The sequence below is a fragment of the Patiria miniata genome, unplaced genomic scaffold (genome assembly GCF_015706575.1).
Source record: "Patiria miniata isolate m_02_andy unplaced genomic scaffold, ASM1570657v1 HiC_scaffold_1, whole genome shotgun sequence".
NCBI classification, from domain to species: Eukaryota; Metazoa; Echinodermata; class Asteroidea; order Valvatida; family Asterinidae; genus Patiria; species Patiria miniata.
Genome location: NW_024037047.1, coordinates 36321490 through 36345293, shown reverse-complemented (window position 1 = coordinate 36345293; position 23804 = coordinate 36321490). Strand labels below are relative to the sequence as shown.

Sequence of the window (23804 nt, the reverse complement as noted above, 5' to 3'; positions counted from 1 at the left end):
GATGTGGTGGGGGGGGGGCTAGACAGAAGATATCAGAAGTGGAGCAATAAAACCGACAGCGGGCGCAATAATTTTGATTAGGGTTTCAAAAATTTCTACGCGAGTCGTTAATTTGCATAAAAAGTGCTCCCCCGCCCCCCCCGCCCCCCCCCCCCACATTTTTTTTTGTAAAAAACGAGACCGTCTAGTTTAAAAATCTGTGGAATCGTGCGAATATAGCCGAGGATCATCTCCCTAGCTTTTGAGCTATTATCTAAGAGGAGATTTGATAAAATTAGGGTCCAAAATTGGGTCCTATTTGCACGAGAAAATGTAGGGATGCCATTGGTGACTTTGGCAGTATGCAGGCTCAGCATTACCGGCAGGCTTCAAGCATTACGGACACACTCTCGCAAAATGTGGTTCGGCAGCTTTCTATACAAAAACCTCGTTGGCTCGGGATTTTGTGCGTAAACCTTATCAATCAGCCGATAACGCTATATATTGACTTCGGCCAAACCGCAAGTCCCATCATAAGGAATAAGTTAACCGGACCATTTTTTTCCCCAAGAGTGTGTCTCTAATGTGTAAGGTGCTTAATTTTCCAGGGGGCGAGTCAGTCAGGGGTGAGTCGGCCAGGGGGCGAGTCGGTGAGGAGGCGAGTTGACCTGACACGTATGGGGATCAATGGTTGTAGTCACTTGAAACTATAGAGGGCGCGCTATCATTCGATTTTAATCGAATGATAGCGCAATTTGAACAATTTGAACACTATTTTGTCTTCAGCGACGTCGTTAGTTTCTATGGAAATAGTACACAACTTGGTCTGAGGTATTACAATAATCCTAGGTAGATTTAAAAAGAACTTCAAGTTGTTAAGTACGTCACCACAATGAGTGTGCTTGAGCTTAGTATCGTCAGTATTTAGTTTGATTCGAGTTCGGTTATTTTGTATCGACATAGACACTCGCTCGGGGCACTTGCACTCAGTGTTGCAGTTTTTTTGGTCGGTGGATCCCCGGCCGCCCCGCGGGCCGAAGCGAGTTCTAGAAATCAGGATATGGCATCTGAAAGCCTTTCGCATGTACCACCGTCGGTCACTTTTGACGTGATTTTGGATGTTTCTACAAGCACCACAACACAAGCCAAATGGCCAGAGAGATTCGAGAAGAAAGGACAGAAAAATGCTGAAGTTGATGCCGAAGAGCGATCACAAAAATTGGAAGAAAAACAGCTTCGAGCTCAGAGAAACAAAGAGGTAGCCCTAATGATGTTGTCACACTTGTTCAATTTGAATTGTATTTTTGCTAATATTTTCAACATTCAAAAACTTACAACTCATGTGGTGGTATTAATATTTAGTGGTAATTCAATTTCAATGTTTGAATAAAAAAAGGGGGGACACTCTGTACATGAGGTACATTTGTCCCCATCATTTTCTCAAATCTTTCTTTCATATCACAAGAGGCTAGAGGTGAATTTACTCCATTTCTTTCTGTCTGCGTGCCGTCTGCTAGGAGCATGAGGCAGCGAGACGTCTTCGGATTAGCCAGCGATCAGAGCAGTGCCGTCACATGGCCTCTAAGATGGAGAAGTTGCTTGCCCAGGATGCTAAGAGACAAGGAATAGCTGGGACTGAAAACATCCGACCAATGACACGCAAGGAGGCAGGAGCAATGATTCAAAGTGTTCATAGAGATTTCCAGCAGTTAGGAGCTGCGCTCAGCAACGATATGGGAACATGAACAGAGGAAAAACATGTTTAGCCTTGTAAATTGGAAGAATAGACCATTATCATGTTGCAGCCATTTGATTTTGTCCCATTCAAATCAATGTAATCAAGGCGAGGTTGGAAGGAAAACTAGTCTGGTTCCTTTTTGCACACAAAAAACATTCAGTACTGTTATTGGATACAGGGAACGCGACTGAAATGGTTGCAACATGATATTGGTCTGAAGCAACCTCGTCCCCAGGGTGTCGAGCAGTACGCGCCCACCACTACCTGCTCTCTCACCCTGGTATTGGATCATTTGCATGTGCAAGATTTTTGAACACGTATGCAAATGAGGAACAGTCTGGTGCCTGGATATGCGTTACACATTAGCGTTTGTTTTTGTATGCGGTGTCTGGGGTAAAAACAGAGTCAATTTGTAGCAGCGCGAGCACGGCGTGAGTTACGAAAACACGATTTTTGAAATCAAACTGTAACGACCTTATCGAGACAACATGCAGTATCATATTTCATATTAATATGAGCAAATTGGAAAGGAAATTAGTATTTTCGAGCAGGCGTGGACGAATGATCGCAAAAACACGTACTGCACGTTGTGAATAATAGCACCAAGTACACGATAAAAATCCATTACTAGCCAATTGCGGTATCCAATCAGGATACAGGAAGAAAGTTTCCTATCCAGGGTTTACTATTGGAAACGCGGTTGGAAATAAAGTAAGCACTGGGGACGAGGTTGGGTCTGAAGCGACTTTTGATCTGACAACGCAATGTAGAAGAAAGTTTTCTGGCTGTGGTTAAAGAACTGCACTGAATCTTAACAGAATTATAATCTGACAGCTTGGTTTCAAAAAGAAAGGAACGATATTTTGCTGAACTTAAAGTACACGGGCGTCAATCGATGGAAGGGGGAACCAAGTTCCCCCCCCCACACTTTTTAAAGAGAGGGAGGGGGGGGGGGGGTAGGATACATCTTTTGTCCCCCCCCCCCATTTTTTCGTCCCTGAATTGACTTATAGCCTACATTTGATTCTATACAATGTAGCTCAGAATAGCTGATTTAATGACTCCAAACTCGGAAATGTTTAAATGATGATCTTGTGCTCAAAAGAATTTGTTGAAGTGGTAAAAATTGCCTCAGATTGCACCACAGAGCATCTAGAATCCAATTTTTTTTTTCGCAGCCCCTAGTTCAGCAGGCTCTGAACCCCACACTGTTAGGGCTTCGCACTCACATTAGTTCAGATCAAGGTATGTTCCTCCCTCCCTACTTTTGAAAATCGGTTGACACCCTTCACAGTATGAGTAGATGAGTATTAACTTGAAGATAGGTGAACAAACAGACCAATCCATTTTGGCCCTTTCCACTGGTGCACATCTTTGTTGGACATAAACCCAAACAGAACTCGACCCATCAAACCCCAGCATATTTTTGTTGGAATCTGTCAGGATGGGTACAGTACCCCTAAACTGACGGTCTATTCCGTTGGGTTGGCATCTCCAGAATCAAAGTCAGAAATATGCGTGTGCAGTTTTCCATATGGTGTTGGAATTGGCCAGGATGGGTATGGTTCCTAGTAAATCAAGCCAGGGGGTTAGGGTTAATAAGGGCCATGATTGGTCCAAACATTGGGGGGGGGGGGGGGGGGGGGGCAAGGCTTACATTGATTGGTCCGTTGAATTTAGGAACTTTCAGGATGTCAAACGTCTTGATGTCAAACGTCCTTATTTGTATTTATTCTTATTATTCAATGTTTATATGTAATGTTAGTCACTGTTATTGTTCATGTTTGTTCAAACCTTACTGTTTATATAATTTTTAGCAATTATTGTAAATATAAAAGTTTTACTGTAAACCAAATATGTTTAGTCCTTGGGACTTTTCCTTTGAAGACTATTTTTAACAATAAAACAGAAAGGAATGAATGAATGAATCCTGGGTTCAGGGCTGACAAGTTTCTCTGCACATTAAAGTTCATTAGAAAGACCAGAAAGAATGCTGCATCCTGACGCCACTTTTTTGTCATTTTCAAATTTCAATGAAGGTCAGTCATTGCACTTTGTTCACAACAAAAGAAGTGGTGTCTGGATACATTTTTTTTTTTTCAGAAATATAAATGTACAAATCTTGTGTTTTTCCCCTTAATTGTGGACATACATGTGCCTCTGAAGAAAGTTTCTTAAACCACCAAAAGAATTAAAATACCAGAACAAAAAAATAAAGTGTTGTGACATTTATTTATCATAATGTAGCAAGTTAATCATGCTCACAAGGAATGGAAGGATTGTTGGCTGAGCTGTACACAGTCCATGTGGAGTTATAAAAAGCATTTGGGTTTGGTTTCTTTTATGAAGATTCAAACTTTTAACCTACATGAACATGAATATCCAAAACTCATGGATATATTACTAAATGCAAAAGGAACTTTTAACAAAAGTTCTGATAACAAAAGTTCTGACATCTCTTAGCACAGTAAACTTGTTAGACGTAATTTCTTCTCAGTGTTGTAACAATAAGACATATTCTCAATACTATCTGATGGTGCCCAACAAATAGTTTTGTAACATTCATCAAGAAACGCATTTTAAGAAAAACTAGGACAAGGATTTGACTTTTCATTTTGAACAAAATAGGAAAAAAGTCTAAAAGGTAGTTTTGTCATCAAAGGTCAAACTTCGTTTACAACATGAAATGAAGGGAAGACAAAGAATTGAGGGTATACAATATGCATACATTGCATACCATTCATAGCACTGAAATTCAAAAGGGTAATGTTGACCAACAATATGCAATGCCATGCACTGTATGTATTTCACGTGTTGTAAATTGACGTAATTTCTTCCTGTCCATTCTTTGTCTCCCAACAGTGATGTACAGTTATACAAACAAAGCTTGGCCTTTTTGCTGGCATCATGGCATATATGAAACACCTTAGCCGAGGTTGGACTCCTTCGTTGTGTATACGTGACTGAGTCCAGGGTATGAACTTCTGCTGCTATAGCAACAAAAATGAAAATAAACTGTTTTCATATTTTTACCTGGAAGAAGCTAAATTTTTTGTTTACATATTCCTTGTGTCAAAAGATGGTTTTGGTCCAGAATTTCAAATGTTTGGTTTAGAAAAAGTAAATGTCTGTGAGCAACGCTTTCGCTGTAAACATCCTCAGTACGCACTTCTCGTGGAAAGACTTGCGCGCACACTATGCAGGGCGTACATGCTCACGTAAGTATTCACACGTACTGAGGATGTTTACAACGAAAGCGTTGATCTGCAATTTATTTTCTGTAACACGTCACCCACGGACATATTTACTCTTTCTAAATCAAACATTTTTGTAATGTTTCAGCTTCCTCCATCACGAAAACAATTTGTTGTGATTTATTTTTGCTATGGCAGCAGGCCATACCCCGGACGTCAGTCGTAATGCAACGAAGACATCATTCAAACTGGACTAGGAAAACTTGTGCTTAAAACTATTACAGAAGACTGACAAAAACACTATTCGTTGCAGTTTTGAGCATTCTGTATGTATTCTAAATTGAGACTTGTCTTGTGCTTTTGAAGAACAGAGGCATTTACTTAAAGGGACACTAGGTCCTGGAACAGCCCAATTGGGCTACAAAACGCGCTTCGAACGAGATGATGATAATCGGAAATAACATCTAAAAGTAGGATATAAACATCCACACAACTATCCCTCAAAAACTGGGCGTTTTTGTGTTACTCCTGTATTATGCGTGCGAGAACGAATTTCGGGGTCCACTTTTGCTACCCCCAAAATTCGAGCTGTTTGGATGCTAGTTGTGATTTCATTCGTAAGCGTACAGTGTTCGCCTTTTGCGGACGTTGAAGAAACCACAATTTTTTGCATTGGCGATTGGTCACCACGCGCTGTTCCCGAGACACACAACGTGTATAGTGTACACTGAGAAAGACACGAAAAACATATTCGTACTCCGTCATGTCCGATGTAAACAAGCGGGTTTTTTTGGTCTTTTCCCAGTAACGGTAAGACATTAGGTTGGTTTCCTTTCAACCAGATGTTTGAAATAGGCTAAGTAAACAATCCAAAACGTAACATTTTGGGGGATTTCAGGACCTAGTGCCCCTTTAAGAAAAAAAAAATGAACTGTTTGAACTGGTTTAAATTAACATCATATATATTATCTTAGAAAAATATAAATAAATGTAACTTTGTAACATGTTTTAATTAACGGTTGGCTTTTCCTTTTCAGGTACACTATGCAATCTTTTCAAGTCTGTGCCCGCAGCTTTGGTGAAGTTCACATTGTTTCTAAATTTCAAACTGTTCGGTCCTTGGGATCTGAGCAGCCGTTCCATGGGGTCAGTCACCTCAGGGTCATCGTAGATGGTTGAGATCAGGACCGCTCTTTTGCCTTTTTTAGGTCTTTTAAAGGCAGGCTGGGAACTTTTAGTTGGTGACAGCTGCTTCCCGTAATATCTAGAACAGAAAAGAAACATGAATTAGGAAGTAACTTTTATTTTCTTACAATACACAATAACATTTTACAATGACAGGGATGAAAGAGGGTTCTGACTTACATTGTACAAGTACATGTGTTTATGCACGCAATTTGAGGTATACATGTACAAGGAAAGAACATGGAGTTGCTAATGCTACCGTCAATGTTGTGCAAACCCGACACGAAACTGACCCGACCTGAAACTGACTTTTGGTCAGGTCGGTGTTAGTCGGTTTCGGTTCGGTTTGTCCATCTTTTCAGTCGGGTCGGGTCGGTTTCAGTTTTGCATTTACATATTTGGGTCCGGTCTGGTCAGTTGAGCCATCTTTTGAAAAAAAAACTGAAACTAGAACGGCGAAGCCGCCATGGCTCGCTGTCCAAGGCAGGAAGGGAGGCTGAAGGTAGGGTTGAGGATGGGCATGATGGAAGGGGATCAGGATTCTTGTTGATGTGCCTAGGTGTGGGGGTCAGTTTTTAAATGTCAACATAAAAAGTTAACAGATTACCTAATAAATACATATGTATATAGGTTAGCCGTCACTGTATTATGGGGGAGTTTTCCATTGCTAGGGTAATTAGGACCCACTTGTGGATTTTTGCAGCCCCAACAGTGTCTTCTGGTCCCCATACTTGTAGTACCATGGGAAAACTCTTGTGTAGTCGCCACAAATGCAGAACAAGAATGGGTATACATGTACATGTAGACACAGCACCATCACCACCTCCCCCGAACCTTACCCCTACCCCAACCCCCTACACCCACCTACCCTATCTTCCCTTATCTGTCCTTACCCACCCTACACATCCCCATCCTAACCCTTACTCGAATTCCAATATCCCGCCCACCCATTCCCCCACCCATACATCCCCACCTGACCCCATGCAACCCCTACTCTGATCCCTATATACTGCCCCCTCCCCTTATCCAACCCCTACAACCCATCCCTACCCATCCCTACACATCCCCAACCCAACCCCTACTCCGATCCTAAATCCCGCCCCCTGCCCAGCCCCTCCTAACCCAACCCCTACATCCATGCCCATCCTCTCCCTACCTGCCTCTCCCTACCTGTTCCCACCCCACCCCTACAAATCCCCACCCCACCCAAACCCAGTATTCCAACCCATCTCCCCACCCCAACCCACCCCGCCCCACCCATCCTAGCTCCCCTACTCATCCTACTCACACAAACCCTAACTCCAACCCTACACCCCACCCCACCCCACCCCACCCCACCCCACCCCACCCCACCCCACCCCAACCCAACCCACCCCACCCCACCCCACCCCACCCCACCCCACCCCACCCCACCCCATCCCACCCCACCCCACCCCACCCCTCCCCTAACCCATCCCTACTCCAACCCCATAAACTAAAAGATCAAACCAGAAGCTCATGCACATCCCCAAAATGCATAGTGTACATGTACATGTTATACCGGTATACACACACGTACATGTTATACCAGTATACATGTACATGTAACAGTTAAAAACTTTAACATTTCCTTGAATTAAAATTCCTCAATAAAATCATAAAATTTAATGCAATGATATGAACCTAACTGAAGTTATAAAGATGATACATGACAACTGCATTTAATTTTTTTTTCCCAAGTTAACTAGAACCAAAAACTTCAACATTTTTATCTGAACGCGGACGGCCGGACGGACGGACGGACGGGCGCCCGGACAGACGGACGGAAATCGGTATTACATAGGCTCGCATCTGCTTCGCAGCTCGCCAATAAACTGAAAAAAAAATACTGGAAAAAAAACCCCCAAAACAGTTGGCCAATGTGCGCACTATCAAGCTCCCACGTTATGAATTTCTCCAGTCGGATCGGGACTGACAGTGAAATAGATAGATTGTAACAGTTTTTTATGATACCGCGTGGTGATGCAATGCATTTGTTCCATAAGCGGAGTTACTCTCGATGGTTAACATGCATTCTACCTGTCATCAGCAGCTTGATTTCCTATTACTGGTATTAAAACCAAATTCATCAACCATAATAGACATAAAAAAAGTGATCACTTTGTCCAAGCCAGATATTTGGGGGGTTTTGAGGGTAGGTTTGAGTCCGGGTCGGTTCTACCTTATTTTTTGTCAGGTCAGGTTGGTTTGAGGGGGTTAAAATCGGTTTCGGTTCCGATTCGGTTTATATCTGTAATTTTCGGGTCGGTTTGGCCTGGTCAACCCGACCCGATGCACATCATTAGCTACCATCAATTCTATAAAAAACAGGAAATCCTGTAACTGCAGGAAGACTTTCAACCCTTTGATGCCCCGTCTCTTGATGGTTCTAAGTAAACCCTTGTGTGTCGCATCTCTAGTCGCCACATTTGGTATACAAGATTAAATACAAAAACTTTACAAGAAAGATCCACTGTTTTATGAACATAATAAAGGTAGAGTACTGGCAGATCATTTGCAACTGTCCAAAAAGTACCTGACCAAGCTTACTTGGTTTAAAGATAGTAATGGCAATAAACTCCCTGTGAATTTGTTCTTCCTGGCATGCTATCATTTTGAAGAAAACAATAAAAGAAGCCCATTTCCAAAGATGTGCCAAGTGACACATTTTTTGGAAATTTCCGCAAGTACAGTAGTTAGTTGGTTATTCCGCAAATCTGTGAATGGGTGTGCGAAAATATTGCTGTTATTCATCTGTTGAGTGCATTACACCGCGTAGCTGCAATCGGCTGAATGAGAACGTGTCCCGGATGCTGATTTCGTGTGCAATTCAAAACATAACTCAGCAACTTTTGAATTGAAATGGAGATCCTAGAATATTGTTTTCTCGGAATATACAGCATTCACTGAGCTAAAACTTCATCAGGTTAGTCGTTTTCCCGTCTTTAGATTTTGAGCAGTTTTGTTGCTTCAAACGAAAAAGAAGAAAATGAACAAATGACAAATGATCTACCCTATCTTTAATACTGATTTATTCAAGACAAGAAAAGCACACAGTGATTTCCAGTCCACTGTATGGGGCCGTATCATAAGTCCGACGCCTCATAGGTCCGACGCCTCATAAGTCCGAAATTTCTGACTTATGAGGCGTCGGACTTATGAGGCATAAAATTTATTTATTCCGCCTCAGAGGTCCGACAACAGAAAAACGAGGCGTTTAATTTGTCGGACTTACGTGGCGTCGGAGCTATGAGGCGTCGGAGCTATGAGGCGTTGGACTTATGAGGCGTCGGACCAATGAGGCGTCGGACTTATGGGCCTTTATTTGGTTACTGGGATGCGATTTTGTCGGACTCATGAGGCGTCGGACCTATGAGGCGTCGGACTTATGAGCGGACCCCGTCTGTATGAGGGAATGTCCTGAGACAATGCTGCGATATATGATGTAAATATCTATACTTAATTAAAGTTATTGATTGATAGATGAATAAACTTCAGTAAAGCATCTAAACCTTACCCAATGCCTCTTTTATCAAAGCTGTTCTGTCCTTCGTTGTGTAATGCCGATTCCATTCCTTTGTTTCCATCCTTCCCTAATCCTTCACCTTCCTTCCAACCTTGTGCTTCCATCAACTTCCTCCCAAAACCCTGGCAATAAATAGAAATTGGTAAGGTTTTATTCATTTTGACAAGGTGAAGTTTCAACATACAATGTAAGAATTTCTGAATGCAGTTTCACCCCAGCCCATGACCCTCTCCTTAACCCTTGATTTTGCTTGTGTCTTCCCCATAGAGCTATATTAAATTACTAGAGCGCTGACTCGCGTACAAAGTGATGCCTGCTGGGCGCATCCATGTTTGTGCACAAACCTATGGAGAACTTGAAATTGTGTATGGCTTTTGTACGGCCATTTGCATATCTGCGTTTGTATTCCGAAGTTGATACGCCCAAAACCGCAACACACGATCAGCAAACAAGCTTTTCATTCTGCTCTGCACAAACAGCGCAACGCGTGCGCATATCTGCTGCAGATGCTTTTTGCTGTGACGTTTTTGAACTGTTATGACGCGCTTAGGTTGTTTGCGTATGTTCTACTCGCATTACTTGAAAAAAAAACACGCCAGTTTTATTCCAACCATGGCTGGCCAACCATTGTAGGAAATTGATACAAAAATTAAACCTTTCTTGAGAATGTCAGCACACCAATTGCCATGATTTTACAAGATGCTTTAGACTGTCATTCACTAAACAGTTCATTAACCCTAACTCCCCAGCCTAATTTCCTAGGAACCATACCCATTCTGGCAAATTCCAACACCCACATGGGAAATTGTACACACACACTGTTGGACTTAGTTTCTGGAGGTATGCCAACCCCAGTGTAAAAGACCATCAGTTTAAGGGTACTCTACCTATCCCAACTGATTTAAAGAGGTTGTGGAATGCTTGAAGACATTTCCGTCATTTTTTGGGTATATGTAGTCTAAGGTGTGATGAAATAAAAACGACTATTGTTTCTGTCATGAAATGAGTACAAAGGGTACTTTTGAGAGCTATTTTTCAGGTCCTGTTTCGACCCGAACGTGCAATTTGTGTTAAAGTCGTCGTTGCGGGCAGCAAACAAAACACAGTAAATCGTGACGTAATAAACGGACTCGTTTATGCTACTCTGCATCGGGAGTCCTGTTTATTACGTCACGATTTACTGTGTTTTGTTTGCTGCCCGCAACGACGACTTTTACACAAATTGCACGTTCGGGTCGAAACAGGCATGACAGGACTTGAAAAACAGCTCTCAAATGTACCTTTTGTACTCATTTTATGACAGAAACAATAGTTGTTTTATTTCATCACACCTTAGGCTACATATACCCGAAAAATGACGGAAATGTCTTTGAGCATTCCACAACCTCTTTAAACAAAACCTGCTGTTGAACTTTGATGGGTTGAGTTCGGTTAGGGTTAAGATATTTTATAATAATTTGGTAGTTTTGTTTTTAATGTGTGCAAATGTATATTCGCTTTAACTGATGGTGAGCGAAGCACTGTACTAACTTACAGACTAAGGAGAGGACTTACTTTTGAGTGTTTCTCAAATTCTCCCATGGGTCGTGCTAAGTCCTCAGCAATTCTCTTGTCCATCTCGTCTCTCAGCCTTGCTCTCCGTCTCCTTTCTCTCATCTCTTTCTTGTTGAATTTGTCTGGGGAGAAGGCACTAACAATCTCTACTCCCTCAAGTCTTCTCTGCTGTTCTCTCATCTGAATGAAGTCACGAGCATCTTTATCCCCTCCATCTTAAAGATAATTCAGACACATACAAGTAATAATAATAATGGCGTCTTGTATAGTGCTCATGTCCGTCACGAAGTGACGCTCCTGGCGCTTCATTATTACCCTGGCTTTAGCACGGCTACCATTACAGCGCTCAAGCATTGAAGGAATTTCTTCCTACCAGGTACCCATTTACTACACCTGGGTGGAGAGAAGCAATCGTGGTAAAGTGCCTTGCCCAAGCACACAAGCACCATGTTCCCCGTCAGGATTCGAACCCATGTACCACGGCACATCAACACATGAGCCCAACTTCATTTATTTGCAAAGCAGAAAATAATGCCTAGTGATTTACAATGTACTGAGCTGAGAAGCAGTAATGAATGCAAAACATCACATGACTTTTTGGCCGGTAACCCATTCTGGCTGGTAACCCCCTAGACCCTTTTGGGTAGGAACCATCCTTAATCCTGCAACATCTTCTGATTGCCACCATGTACAAATTGCATTCAGCCTCAATCCTCCACAATCATCCGTTTTCTTCTTGAAGTTGTTGAAACATTTCGTGAAGGGGTGGTTTGGAAATGGAAGAGGGAAATACATTTCCCACCAATTTTGCATTAAAATAGAAGTTCATTTTAACTGTAAATCAAATGACATACATGTACATGTTGTATGTCAGCTATATAAAACAAATATTGAGTGTCTTTAAATTGTGAAATGGGAGGAATATTATCATTCGGTAAAATCTGGACTTTCCATTTCACTGGGCTTTGCCTTGTGAAATAAGAAAGTCCAGATTTTACCTTGAAATAATATTCCTGCCATTCCATTCTGAGCCACTCAATATTTGTATACTATCACAAACTATCAAAAACCCCAACCCCTACCTCTCTCAATAGTTTTTGTACAGGCTGGTCAGTGGTCAACAACTATCGCAAATCCTTACGGATTACACTGTATAACTGCCCGTTTAAGTGGTTTAACAGATTGGTTGACCATTAATACTGGTACAGCTTGTGTAGCAGCCATTTTAACCTGTCAATAGTACCAATATGAGGCCAGTTTACAGACCTGTTCAAAATAGTAACCTGATAGATTTTGATCCATATGGTTACTCACTAAACATCGTCACTGATGAGAGAGGGAGGGATAATTATATAATTATTAAAGCCGGCCTCAGGTCGACCCACGATTTCCTTGCGCCACGACGGAACCGTCGGCATCAAGCACAACAATTATGCTCAGGTCACAAAACTGATATCGTGTGGTTGTCGCGGAACATGCGTCGCAGAAGTTGAAATTTTTCTACTCTTGCGACTGTTGATTTTTTTAGCGCCAACTGATGCCGATCGTCTTAATATCATCGCAGTTACACTCAGGTCGCAAAAAAAATCGACGACTGAAATGTTTCTGACGGTCGTAGCTCAGACGCAGCTTGATCCTGAAAAGTCAGTCGCCGACTGATCTGTGTCGTTGCAAGGTCGACCTGAGGCCGGCTTAAGAGGTTTAACCATAACCCCTTGAGCACTTTCACTAGAAAGTATCCTGAATCTGCCAAAATCCTCTGATTTTGTCATACACAAAAACGTTGGTGGCCTGGGTCCATCAGAATCCACCAGTGAGTCCATCAGAATCCACCAGTGTAGTACATATGCCTCGTACACACCAAACATTTAGCCAAGGTGTTAAACTTTTGAGATCCTGAATCCATCAAAGTCCCCCAACTGCTCAATGTGGAGGTATCCTGAATCCATCAAAATCCTGCAGTATCGCTAGGCTTACTGTCCTGAATCCATCACAATCTCCCAACTTTTTCAATATGGAGGTATCCTGAATCCGCCGAAATCCTCCAAAACAGGGGTGTGGATTTTGATGGATGCAGGTATGTTAGAGTTAAATAAATTTTGTGTAAGCCAGGCTTCATCACACTGTTCTTGTGGCTTAGCTGTCTACAGTTTTAAAGAAGTAAGTGTTCAATTCTCACCCGACGAAGCTCATGAGTTATTCCCGCATGTTACATGTGATATGGAATGATGCCTAAAACATCAAATGACAAAATCATATTTGCACGTACATGTGGATAAAACCAAACAATTGACTAACCTGGGTCATTGTAGCCACTCATGTCAACATCCCAGTCATCTGCAGTTTTCTCATCAAAATCTGTAAAAACACCAATGTCAGTAAAAAGTTGGCTGTTTAAGTTGAAGTTTAAAGAAATGCACCAAGTATGCATATTAAAAACATTGTGACTGACACATGAGGGCCCAATCATCCTTCTTGTCCCAGGGGAAAGGATAAATATGACTTTAGCAATTGATAAATTAATCTACATGTATAAGCCTCTAACAATTCTACAACACTTTTCCTTGGCATTACACAGAGCTTTTGTGACCAAATATTTTGCTTCATTCTTGGTCACAGCTCCTTAAAAACAAGTGATCCGCAGATTGCATGTGTTGCCTTCTTCTGCGGTTGATCCCTATATGTTTGGTGTTCTTAAAAGAAGTCAAGTTTTGTGCATTTTTAAACAACGACCTCAAATGACCCCCAGATGAGCTTTGACCTCTGATTTCGGAAGACTTGTGATTGAACCCACACCAAAGGATCACTCCATTCAAGTTACATTAACATCCATCACATTCTGTAGACAAAGAAAGATTTGAAGCATATTTGAACAATGACCTCTAATGACCCCTACATGACCTTTGACCTCAGTAATCTGATGAAGAATTGTGTCTTCCCACCCAAGGGTCACTGCATCTAAGTTTCATCGAAATCATTGACAGCATGTAGAATTTATACAAACTTAACCGAAACTTTAACAAACATACTGGACTATGGGTCTACAGTCAAACCGGTCTACGAGTCTACGGTCATACAGGATTAAGGACTGGTGAGTGTCTCCCAAAACTTTGTTTAGATGACAAAATGACTTACAAAATGTATAGGCCCAGGCCTGATTTTAACACATTCAAGATTATGACAGAATTTATGTGCCTTAAGCACAAAATGGGGATCTAAAATGATGAATTTGATGGTGACCAGGGGCCAATTTCACGGCACTGCTAAGCACAAAAACTTGCTTTGCACAAAAAAAGTCTGGCTTATACAAGCAGGTTACCAGCCAAAACTCCATGTGATGTATATTGCTGGTGATTAGTATTCAGCTGTTGTTTGCTTAGCATCAAAATCACATGGCGTTTTGGCTGATAACCTGCTTTTATAAGCCAGACTTTTTTGTGCTAAGCAAATTGTTGTGCTTAGCAGTGCCGTGAAATTGGGCCCAGAACCCCGAAATTGGGCCCCGGTCCCCTGGTAAAACATTAAAAACCATACCGCCGTCTTGCTTGTCCCAGAATGCAGCGTCGGTGTAGAAGACAAGTCCACTGCTTCCCTTGTCCCAGGTGACCTCCATCTCACTCTCAAACAGGCGCTCCGTTGTCCTCTCCTGATTGGTCACGTCATTGTGCAAGGCTTCATGACGATCCCATTCCTCACCAGAGTCATCATCCTGAGGAGAGATGGGGAGAAGTGAAACCAAGTCTTATTTATGGCATCAGTGCACTTTTGATCATTCATCTCTTCAAACCACAATGACCATATTATACTCACAGAAACTGATGGTTGTACTGCAAGGTCAATCATTTCCCAACAAAGCTACTCTGAATTGAGATTGTGACAATGTGTCTTGCTTAGGGATATCAAATGACCATCATGAACAAACGCTGGAAGTTCTAGAGCATACATGTACCTGTACTCTCACTGTTGCTGAACCACTCTGCCCATTTAAAAGCAGTTTTCAGAATAATGTTGAGAAGTAGGCTAAGTGGTTTTGGAACAGTTCAATGACTCACAAAGTTAAGTCTTTCTTTTAACCCTTACCTCCTAAGGCGATTTACAAGATATTCCAACACCATGGTAAACTGCACACAAAAACTGTTGGACTATGATTGTTGGTGGTATGCCTTTGAAGTTTGAACCCAAGCATAATCAGTTTACTGTACAGTACTCACTCTAACATATACTCCGGCAAACCCTGGTGTTTGAGTTTGACAGCATGGGGATTAACCCAGCTCAATCCACCAGGATCCAACTACATGTATTTGACATACCGTGCCCGCTGGGGCCTGTTGGATTGAGCAGTAAACCCCTTGTATATCTCTGTGGACATATGTTGGATTCAGCAGGCAACTAGGAAAGTTTTCCATACACATACGTCACTTTTTTTTTCAATCAATTTTCAAGCGCCAAAAAGTTACTTTCTATGGTTCTTTCATCTATTTTCCCTCCTGGACTCTCACTATCTACCCTCCTCCAATCCTCTTTATTTACCAGTTACTTACTCCACCGTGATTCGAACCCGCAATCTTATCACACCAGCCTTATCTGCTACACTAGTCAAACGATCGTTGCCAGTAAGGGACTATTTGATGTATTTAAAGTATCATCATTGCATTATCATTGGGTATTAATGTACAGAAGTTAGTGTGCTCTAAGAAAACCAATTTTTCTGAAAATTTCTTCACACTGCCAGAGCTTTCTGGATTCGTCTTAGGTGAAATCACAAGGTGAGGTGAACACTGATGTGTTTAGTGGCAGATAACTGACATACTAGTGAGGAATTCATCCCGGCAACTGAAAACATTCAGAGTCGGATTCTGTTGGGTACTCATAATGCCAAGTTGGACTCTGTTGGATCCAGCACCAAACAGAAAAATAATGCACAGTTGGATTCTGTTGGATTGAGCATGCCAGTCATAAATTTTCAGGTGCCCAACAACTTGGCAAGTAGGGTTGTATGGGATTAAGCGGGAAACTCACATGAGTAACGTTGGACTCTGTTGGATTTAGCAGGGTAGTCCTGGGAAGCTACTAGGGGGTTAAGGTTACAAAAAAACCCAATCTTTTTTATTGATACTTACCTTGTCTGATTTTGGGGGAGAAAGACAATTATTGCTGCTGCTGATGTTGTCAAGGCCTGTTTTCTGCTTCTTTGTCTTGCTGTGTTTTCTTTCTTTCTTCTTCTTTTTCTTGTCCTGCACTTGATTTGAGACCTGGTTCTGACTCAAACATGTCCTCTTGTCCCGGCGTAATGTATAACCACTCCCTGTAGCCACATCTTTTTCTACTTCTTCTTCTTCTTCAGCAACATAGATCTCCCCATCATAAACATATGCCACATTCCCATATCTTTTGTTGGAACGACTCTTTGGGAAAACGATTCCCAGCTGATTAATGACCCGGGGAGGAAGTCGGCACTCTTTGATCAGCTGACTGAAGACAGAGGTTGGCGTGCCAACATTGCCATTGGGCATGACGTCCGGTGGGTGGAGCTCACGCAACTTCTGCAGCATCGATCTTGACATTGTTCCACTTATCATGGCAATTCCTTCTTGCTTTCGAATTGATGACTTCGATAAAGCTTGTCGCGAAGATCTTGGTGGCTCTGTGATTGTAAAAGAAAGAACACAATTTGGCTAAGATATTAAATGTTAGAGAAACATAACCAAAGTATACTGATATTTTCTTGAGATATTTCACATTATTAAACCTGTAAACATGACGGTAATGCTCGTATTTATTATTAACATTACTAGACCCGTAAACATCGTCGCAGAGCTGACGTATTTTTGCCAAAATTCTTCATTCTTGTCTAGATTTTGAGATTCGGAGCCCTGCCTGTGGCAGATCAGTCATAATAACAAATGTAAATGAGTAAAAAAACACACCAAATGTCAGGATAATTGTTTTAGTGAAGTTCTGCACGTAGCACTTTCAAAATCTAGGTTCTGAAAACCCAATTCATAAGCTTGCTTTTAGCTAGTATAAGAATCATTCACATCACTCATGTACTTTTCAAGTTACACAGTTTTAAACACTACCACCCTTTTAAAGTTCTATCCACGATCACCAAAACAGTATACAGTGCGCGCGAAAGTTGTAATCCGACAACCTGACAAATAGCAAACATGTACAAAAATGGTGAAGAACAACTGGCTATTGGAGATTTTGTAACTTGACAAACAGACGAATACATTTACAATCTAATAAAAACATATCGCACAACTTCTCTGATTAAATTAGTAACCTGATGGATACTACATTTCCTATTTTGATTTGAATATGTACATGTACGCCAAAACAAAATACCCAATGTTAATTGTTATGTCCATTTTAACATAAGGCGAAGTAAAGAAAAAAACATGTTTAGCGTCCCCGCCCACTTCCTTTTTAGAGGCCGCCTCCTTTTTTTTTTTTTTTTTTTTTTTTTTTAAATATGGTGCAATTGCGCAGAAGAGATGTTCGGTTCTGCATAGTTACATCATTTTGGTCTCATTTTCTGTTGCATCTTGCCCATAAGAAGCCAATATGTCATTTCCTGAGTCCAAGTGGCGGCCATTTTGAAAAAAGCTGGTAACCATCTTGAAAAATAGTCCGGCCGCGTTGTCTTGAAAAATGTGTCGGGCGGCCATTTTGAAAAAAAAAAAAAAAAAAAAAAAGGGCCTCCTCCTTCCTTTTTGTCAAAGAGGCAGGACGCTAAACATGTTTTTTTTTTTATTTTGCCTAAATTACTTGGAACAGAGTTTTCGCTTATTCGTCGGTGTGTCAGCTCTTCGACGACATGGCTGTGTTCACTGCCATGTGTCAGATAAGACTTGGAAAACCTCAATATCAGGAATATCATTTGCTTTTGCATCCTCACCATTTTATGAAATAAAATTGAACCAAAGTTACAATTGTGTGATTAGACTACCTTTGTCGATGTCTTCATCTACAACCTTTATTCTTGATATGTGACATAGCTGTGCCATTACGGAACTTTCACTGTCCACCCAGTTCTTTCCTGAGTACATTTTCATAAGCTTTCCAAAGTTGGATTCTGTTAACGAAATGACACAGCATGTCGTTGTCTGTTGTTTAGCACCAGTATTCAGTGCACTGCCTTTCTTGTTCTTTCTGGTTTTGATTTCAATATCTCCAGTGTTCTGCCTCGGAAAGCCTTCTTCGCATTCTTCATCAAAAGTTCTGCAGCTGCTGTCCACTGTGCGCACTTTCCCTGATGTGACGTCATCCGAAGCCGTAACGTTACTCGTCGTCGAGTGGTACGAAGCCGCGGTTTTGAACCCATTTTCAGAGATTTTCGCTTCAGGCCGGTGAATGAAATGAAAACACTGGAACCCTCCGACCTCAAGAAACTGTGAAAAGTAATTTCGAAGGTTCTTAGAGTGAAATTCATGCGGGATATTTGATATACAGGCGTAGACAATTTCACCCTCAGCGTCCGCTCTGTGCGCAGCCATCTTGTTAAATAAGAGTCCTCGTTCGTACATTTTTATTCTAAACAGAACGTGAATGTCAAATGAAAAAAAAAAGAATAAAGGAAAAAAAAGTTGATATTAATAGAGTATTCTTTATATATTTTTTGTAATATTTTTGGACCACATTTATTTTTAATATTGCTAGGTAATATGATTGTATATATTTTTTTATTGATGTGCCTAATTTAAAGTTCAACATTTTAACATAGCACGTGCTTCAGTGCTTTAGTGAGTGAGTGAGTGAGTTTACATCTTATCTTAAATTGAAATTGTTTTTAATCAACTGGTCATGTTTTCAAGTAATCATTACTGAGAAAACATGCGCGTATTTTGAACAAGAAATATATCCTCTTGTGAGACGTAGGCCTACTGCCAGTCGTCATCATGCGATTATTAATCAATTAATGTAAAACTAAAAATGCAGAATTGACAATGACATGATGCACCCGTGAACGTAGCATTGGACAAACAACACCAGGTTCCGTCCTCGCGCAGTGTTGCGTATCCGTATATACACTCGATATTGTCACACGGCACGTCATTATGATGAGTAGGCTACTTGCATACAAATCTTTCTGTAAATTCACGCGAGTGTAGGATCTTGCATTGCCAAGAAATTTGAGGGGGGAAAAAGGACCTCGTTCTCGACATCGACACGACAAACGTACATTTTACTATGAGCTGAACTTGTGATTTTCTGAGGTCATGCACGGTAGTGGGACACGGTGGTACTCTGAGTCATGTATGCATGAAATGGTAGGAGCCGTCTGGGTCTGAGTACCCATACAATCTCGTGCGCCGAGTATTTGGAGCATGGCTATGTACGTGTACAAAATGTATATAGCCATGTCCAGGGGTCTAACGACTTGCATGACAATGCATGACCATGAATAATGACATGGCAGGTAGGCCTATACATTCACTGTCAATGAAATACATCTTCTGTTGCAGGTATCTCAGGAACCAACTGTTTACAACACAGTTTCAGCACTTAAGCACATTTAAATTGGTATGTTTCTTTTCTGTAAACAGTAAAATCAGTGAAAATGCCACAAGGGAAAAGAAAGATCAAAGGAGGAGTTCCTGGTAAAAAGAGTGCAAAGCATTCCCATCAGAAGAAAGCAGCAGGAGTCAAGAAGGGAGGTAAGAAAACCTAGTTATTTCTAAAGTATTTCTTGAAAGCATTCATCACATGGGAAAAGTTTCCTTGAAATTGTCGTCAACCTTTTCTCTTCCCTTTCCACCCCATCTCCAATACACAGATGCATAAATGAACATACAAAGGTTACTTTTCCATTTCATTCCTCTACAGAGTATACCATGCATATCAAAACCAGTCAATTGATTTTAGCCTATTTATTTTGATTTTTACAATTTAGGTCGTTACATTGCTCCAAAGAAAGCGAAGGAAGTGAAGATGTCCAAACTGAAGAAGGTATGTTTATGGCTGATCAAGGGCGTCAAGATCTTCTCAAAAGTGGGGGGGGGGGGGGGGAGGAGGGGATATGGACATACCTTGATCAGAACTGATGTGAGCGTTAAGCACAAAGCTGTAATGGCATGGGATTTGGGGCCCGCTCAAGGGCTTTGACAAAATGTTGATTCTAGTCGCTCTGTGGTGCGATCTGAGTCAATTTCTTACCACTTTAACCAATATGTTTTTTAGCAAAAGATCATCATTTAAACATCGTTTTCGAGTTTGAAGTAATTGAATCAGCTATTCTGAGCTGTAGAATCAAATGTGGGCTTTTTATTTGGGGACAAAAAAGTGGGAGGGACAAACGATATGATGGGGGGTGGGGGAGGGGACATGGCTTGGGGGTGGGGGCTAAAATTTCTTGAAAAGGGCACTTGCACATCCGTGCTGAAAATGTAGACACTTTTTTTTTCTCTGGACACTTTGCCTCCGTAAAGGGGGGGGGGGGGGGTCTTGGTACCATCTGTCGATGGAGGTGCTGTTCAAAACCAATGATTATGCACACTCGCAGACAATATATGGTGCTTTTGTGGGTGATACATGTGTGACATGTGTGACAAACACAAAAAGGCTCCCGTAATGGCCAATGGCACAAAAACAAGGGCACCCCTTTTTTTTTTTTAAGGGCACTTATTCAGAAAACAAGGGCACTTGTTAACAAAAGAAGGTCACTCTTTACAAATATGGGGGGTGGGTGAGTCCTGATGAAAAAAGGGCATTTGAATGGAAAAGGCCAGTCTTTTCAAATACCCCCATAACAATCACCTCCCCCCCCCCCTTGCTGGCTGCGCCCATTCCCCCCCCCCCCCCCCACGACTTTGACAAGTGTAATCATATTTACCATGTTCACTTGCGAGTCAGCAATCTTAAACCTTTCTGATATGGATGTAATGTATGTCTCTTACCATGGTCAATTTCTATTCAGAAACTTTTTTTTTCTTCTTCATACACAGAATCTGCAGAAAACCATAGGGAGCAACATCGAGAAGGAGGTGGTTGCCATGGCTGCATCGAGGGAAGCAAGGCCCATGACAGTAGTCAGTCATCCCTCCCCAGATCTGGAAGGAAAGAAGAGCTCCAAGAAGAAATGAACACAAGACTCTCAGAACTACAAAACATGCTGCATATAACTTTGTTTAATATGAACTGTCAGTTGGGCTGGTTGGAGGAATTTTGGATGTTTATCTGCATGAAGAGCTGGAAGGAGGTATTTGTTCTCGAAAATCATGAGTTGTCAACTACTAATTCTTTATCATACATTTTGTCCCATGCTCACGCCCTCCATCGCCTCTCTTAACCCTCGGAGCAGCTTATCAAAAAAATCACATGGTGGAACCACGTGGAGAATTTTATCACCACATGTGTTTATAGGTCATTAACTTGACATTGACAAATTGTGGAGGGCACTATGCACTGTCCGTCTTTTTATTTTTTATTTCTACCCCAAAATATATATATTTTATTGAAATTGCTATTTTTGTAGCAGTGCAAAGTTGATTAATTGCCTCTGTTTAGTTACTGAATAATTTATTTTACAAAGGCTGAGAGAGAAACTGCGTCCTGGAATGAGGCCAATTGGGCTACAAAACTCGCTTTGAACAAAATGCTGTTAATGGGAAAGAACAACTATCTGTACTCCGTTGTGTCCGATGTAAACAACCAGGTTTTTGTTTTCTTTTCGGGGGAACGGTAAGACGTGTTGGTTTCCTTTTCAACCAGATGTTTGAAATAGGATAAGTAGACTATCCAAAACATGACAATTGTGTGGATTTCAGGACGCAGTGCCCCTTTAGTTACATACAGTAATTCATTCCTTGCTGGTAAGACTGGTTCCTTCCAATTCCCCCCCCCCCCCTAGCAGCCTGCTCACAGAGTGATCTGAGTGCAAAAGTAACCCCCAATAAAAGCCTTTAGAAGTACAGGTAGTTTGTCCGTTGTAACATACATTTACAAAAATTCAAATTTTTGGACGAGCATGGACAGACTTCACAGAACTAGTCCAACAATTTGGGACTCTCAATACTGTGTATGAAAAACTTAAGGTATTGAAACATGCAATACAAGAAAATAGATTGGCACCTGAAACAACCGGTCCAACAACCCTTATCAGTACTGCATCAATCAACTATGCCAAAAGAAGCATCTGGCATGTCTGGTACTGTTCTCCATATTCAGCCAACAGACTCATGACAATGAATGAAGAGGTCAGTCTTTTCAAACAGATGGACCATGGATGGACATGTACCAGTCTAGTCTTTAGCATCTAGTCTTTAGCCTCATTTTGAAATCACTTGACTTCCCTCTCATATGCAAAATATAAAAGACAACTCTCCTTTAAAAATTGAATTTAGTCTTTGAGGACCTTGTCTTTGCCAACTGAAAATTTGGGAGATTTTTTGTTGGCTAAAGAGTGAGTAAAGTTGGCCTGTCCCAGTCTGGGACAGAACATTTTTGAGGCTACATCAATAGATTTTTGTATATATATGATCCAGCACAATCAATTTTGAGCTCTCTCCTTCCTAACTGCAAGAGAGAAATTCTCTTGCAGTTAGGAAGGCAAATATCTCGTAACATTTAATATATTTTGGGAAAACATGGAATATGGTCCATGTATGTGATGAGTCTGACTGTCATTTCATCCTCTGCACTACAGTTTCTTTATTTGACCTGTGTCGATAGCACTGGATAAAGCACGACGTCAGGCTTACATTAAATTCTTTTTAAAGAATGTTTGTTTCAACTTTTGTAAAAGGTGTAAATAAATTGTGTTGTCCTTTACCTCAGGGTTATTTAGAGTATATTAAATAAATTGGAGGAAGGTCTTTACAAAAACTCAAATGGGAAGACGAGTTTTTGAGTTCATGGTTGAAGGGTGAAATTTATTTGTTTATTGATGAATATTTGGCACTAGGCTGGGGTAGCCCACAAAAGACTTTTGACTTATTTCCAGTGGGGTCCCTTACAGAGATTACAGTTTGAGTGGTTGGAGGAAAATCCCAGAATAATGGAATCAGGCAGGGATAGAAAACCCAATCCACATATTGGCCCAGGCAGGATTCGAACCAAGGTCACAGCGGTGGAAGGCAAGGAAAGTACCGCTACGCCAACCTGATGAGAGCCAACAATGATGTTGCTTGAAATTTGTCAACATATTATCATGTCATCTATTAATAATTTCAGATCGGTTTGGCTTGTGCATGTTGGTGCGGTATTTATTTTAATAGCTTCCATAGGGCCAAATGTACAAAATGTAAGTGTACTATTCTTCCATTTTTCCACATTGTCAGAGGTAACATTTATAGCTGAAGTCCTTGAATAATTGTGATAAAAGTAAAATTCAGTAAGGTACCCCTAGCTGTTTGCGTTGTTTTGTATTGTTTTTGTGTTTTGGGGAATTTTTTTACAATTTTCGTTTCTTGTTTTGAGTGCGTCAAGTGTGACCAGCTAGCTTGATTGTCAATCGATGATTGACAATGAGGCTACTACCGCATCGAATCAGTCCCATTTTGACCAAAAGTATACCGCCCTCTGTAGTTGTGAAACGGCTTATTCTGACAGCGCAGCAGTGCCGATGCAATCACCGCCGACTGACGCATGTACAGCACGGCGGGTGCGG

General features: G+C 41.2%; 3 protein-coding genes across 7 annotated transcripts; 2 read left to right on the top strand and 1 right to left on the bottom strand.

The window, feature by feature from the left end:
• The first annotated feature begins 742 nt into the window (after positions 1-742).
• Positions 743-2054, top strand: LOC119729453. The gene is made up of 2 exons (XM_038202021.1): positions 743-1237; positions 1497-2054. Exons 1-2 carry the CDS (start codon positions 1040-1042, stop codon positions 1722-1724), a joined length of 426 nt encoding a protein of 141 aa, XP_038057949.1. The 5' UTR covers positions 743-1039; the 3' UTR covers positions 1725-2054.
• Positions 2055-5886: 3832 nt separating this feature from the next.
• LOC119729437 (G patch domain-containing protein 3-like) lies at positions 5887-18722 on the bottom strand. The gene is made up of 7 exons (XM_038202020.1): positions 18147-18722; positions 16315-16838; positions 14729-14903; positions 13493-13552; positions 11195-11409; positions 9632-9762; positions 5887-6175 (listed from the first exon to the last, which is right to left on the bottom strand). Exons 1-7 carry the CDS (start codon positions 18691-18693, stop codon positions 5920-5922), a joined length of 1908 nt encoding a protein of 635 aa, XP_038057948.1. The 5' UTR covers positions 18694-18722; the 3' UTR covers positions 5887-5919.
• A 153-nt stretch (positions 18723-18875) lies between these two features.
• LOC119729387 (UPF0390 protein zgc136864-like) lies at positions 18876-22109 on the top strand. 5 transcript variants are annotated; one of them, XM_038202011.1, is made up of 4 exons: positions 18876-18955; positions 19744-19854; positions 20091-20146; positions 21142-22109. In XM_038202011.1, exons 2-4 carry the CDS (start codon positions 19758-19760, stop codon positions 21277-21279), a joined length of 291 nt encoding a protein of 96 aa, XP_038057939.1. In that variant the 5' UTR covers positions 18876-18955; positions 19744-19757; the 3' UTR covers positions 21280-22109. The 5 variants fall into 5 exon arrangements, with proteins under 5 accessions (XP_038057939.1, XP_038057947.1, XP_038057944.1 ...); XM_038202019.1 differs by having other exon boundaries at positions 18890-18939; XM_038202016.1 differs by having other exon boundaries at positions 18895-18943.
• Positions 22110-23804: the final 1695 nt, after the last annotated feature.

Bases quoted from the DNA above. Each gene is read 5' to 3' on its own strand.
- LOC119729387 (XM_038202011.1), top strand. From the start codon at position 19,758: ATGCCACAAGGGAAAAGAAAGATCAAAGGAGGAGTTCCTGGTAAAAAG. The intron at 19,855-20,090 runs GTAAGAAAACCT...TTTACAATTTAG, and splicing joins AGCAGGAGTCAAGAAGGGAG to GTCGTTACATTGCTCCAAAG. The intron at 20,147-21,141 runs GTATGTTTATGG...CTTCATACACAG, and splicing joins AGATGTCCAAACTGAAGAAG to AATCTGCAGAAAACCATAGG.
- LOC119729437 (XM_038202020.1), bottom strand. From the start codon at position 18,693: ATGGCTGCGCACAGAGCGGACGCTGAGGGTGAAATTGTCTACGCCTGT. The intron at 13,553-14,728 runs GTATGGTTTTTA...GTGTTTTTACAG, and splicing joins CTGGGACAAGCAAGACGGCG to ATTTTGATGAGAAAACTGCA. The intron at 11,410-13,492 runs GTTAGTCAATTG...ATTATCTTTAAG, and splicing joins GAGTGGCTACAATGACCCAG to ATGGAGGGGATAAAGATGCT.
- LOC119729453 (XM_038202021.1), top strand. From the start codon at position 1,040: ATGGCATCTGAAAGCCTTTCGCATGTACCACCGTCGGTCACTTTTGAC. The intron at 1,238-1,496 runs GTAGCCCTAATG...GCCGTCTGCTAG, and splicing joins GAGCTCAGAGAAACAAAGAG to GAGCATGAGGCAGCGAGACG.